The 1,760-nt window shown below is 36.1% G+C and overlaps 1 protein-coding gene across 1 annotated transcript; it reads left to right on the top strand.

Moving 5' to 3' along the window:
- Nucleotides 1–743: 743 nt before the first annotated feature.
- Nucleotides 744–1,559, top strand: LOC130452015 (ATP-dependent DNA helicase pif1-like). The gene has a single exon (XM_056791373.1). The coding sequence runs from the start codon at nt 744–746 to the stop codon at nt 1,557–1,559; it is 816 nt and encodes a 271-aa protein (XP_056647351.1).
- Nucleotides 1,560–1,760: the final 201 nt, after the last annotated feature.

The raw sequence follows: 1,760 nt of genomic DNA, 5'->3' as shown, positions 1-1,760 counted from the left end.
GAGATGTACAATGAAGCATTGGTCTTGATCGAGGATTTATGTGTTCTTATTTCAAATTTACCACTTAATCATTATGGTATGCCATCACCTAATCGTCCAGCCACCGACTTAGTCAATACCGATTTACAACGAGAAAAGCAATATGACCATGGAAGTTTAGCAACAATTATCATGAACAGTGAACCATTACTGACAGCAGAACAAAAAATTATTTATGATCGGATTATGCTGGCTGTTGCTGCTGAACAAGGCGGTTTTTTTTCTTGGATGCACCCGGTGGAACCGGTAAGACATTTTTAATATCGTTGATTCTTCCCAAAATACGGTCGCAACAAAAAATCGCATTAGCAGTAGCATCGTCAGGCATTGCGGCTACTTTACTGGATGGTGGGCGAACAGCACATTCAACATTCAAGCTGCCATTGGACGTTCATAATAAACCAGATGCAATGTGTAACATCAAAAAGAATAGTGGAATAGCTGCAGTGTTGCGAAAGAGTTCTATAATAATTTGGGATGAGTACACAATGGCACACAAATATTCACTTGAAGCATTAAACAGAACTATGCAAGATTTAAACAGCAATAATAGACTTTTCGGTGGTGTTATCTTACTTTTGTCTGGTGACTTCCGGCAGACCTTACCGGTTATACCTCGCTCAACTTTCGCGGATGAGATTAATGCATGTTTGAAACAATCATTCTTATGGCGAAGTGTTGAAACACTTCGATTGACCATAAATATGCGAGTACAATTGCAAAATGATCCATCAGCACAAATATTTTCCGAACAACTACTAGATATTGGGAACGGTAAAATAGAACTGCAACCAAATACGCAATGCATTAAACTACCAGACAATTTTTGCACTGTTGTTCAGGATAAAAATGAATTGATTCAGAGTATTTTCCCGGATATACAGAATAATTATTTGAATCATGAATGGCTCAGTCAACGGGCGATTTTGGCAGCCAAAAACGTTGATGTTGACGAAATTAACTTCCAGATACAACAGTTGTTACCAGGCGATCTGATGTCTTTTAAATCAATCGATACTGTTGTTGATGAAAATGAAAGTGTAAATTTTCCGATTGAATTTTTAAATTCATTAGATATACCTGGAATGCCACCACATAATCTTCGATTAAAGATTGGTTCCCCTATTATTCTCCTCCGTAATTTGAATCCGCCTCAATTATGTAACGGTACGCGTTTGGTCATCAAAAAGATCACCGGTAACATTCTTGAAGCAACCATTTTGGCTGGGAAGTTTAAAGGAAAAGTGGTTTTGCTGCCACGTATTCCGATGATACCATCAGATTCTACCATACCCTTCAAAAGGCTACAGTTTCCAATTCGTTTAGCTTTCGCCATGTCTATAAATAAATCTCAAGGTCAAACAATGTCCATTTGTGGTTTAGATTTGGAAAATCCATGTTTTTCTCATGGGCAACTATATGTTGCGTGTTCACGTGTTGGGAAACCGTCGTCGAATCTATTTGTGTTAGCTAAAGACAGGTTAACCAAAAACATTGTGCACCGATTGGTGTTAAATTAAATTGAAATTGAAAGTATTTATAATTCAAAAAAAGAGACATTAATGTTTAAAAGTTTAAGACTGTCTGCCTTGCCTACCTCATTCATGATGTTTAAGCGTCACATGTTATTTACTGTATTATACTGTAATATACTTATTTGTTATAAAATTAAATGGAAATAATAAATCTGATAAATTTTTATTTTGTATTGATTTCTGCTT

This window comes from Diorhabda sublineata, unplaced genomic scaffold (genome assembly GCF_026230105.1).
Source record: "Diorhabda sublineata isolate icDioSubl1.1 unplaced genomic scaffold, icDioSubl1.1 Dsub_116, whole genome shotgun sequence".
NCBI lineage: Eukaryota > Metazoa > Arthropoda > Insecta > Coleoptera > Chrysomelidae > Diorhabda > Diorhabda sublineata.
Note: the sequence above shows the minus strand (reverse complement) of the source record. Positions and strands in the feature narration are given on the sequence as shown.

What these genes read in the sequence shown, in the direction of transcription:
- LOC130452015 (XM_056791373.1), top strand. Translation starts at nt 744, where the DNA reads ATGCGAGTACAATTGCAAAATGATCCATCAGCACAAATATTTTCCGAA.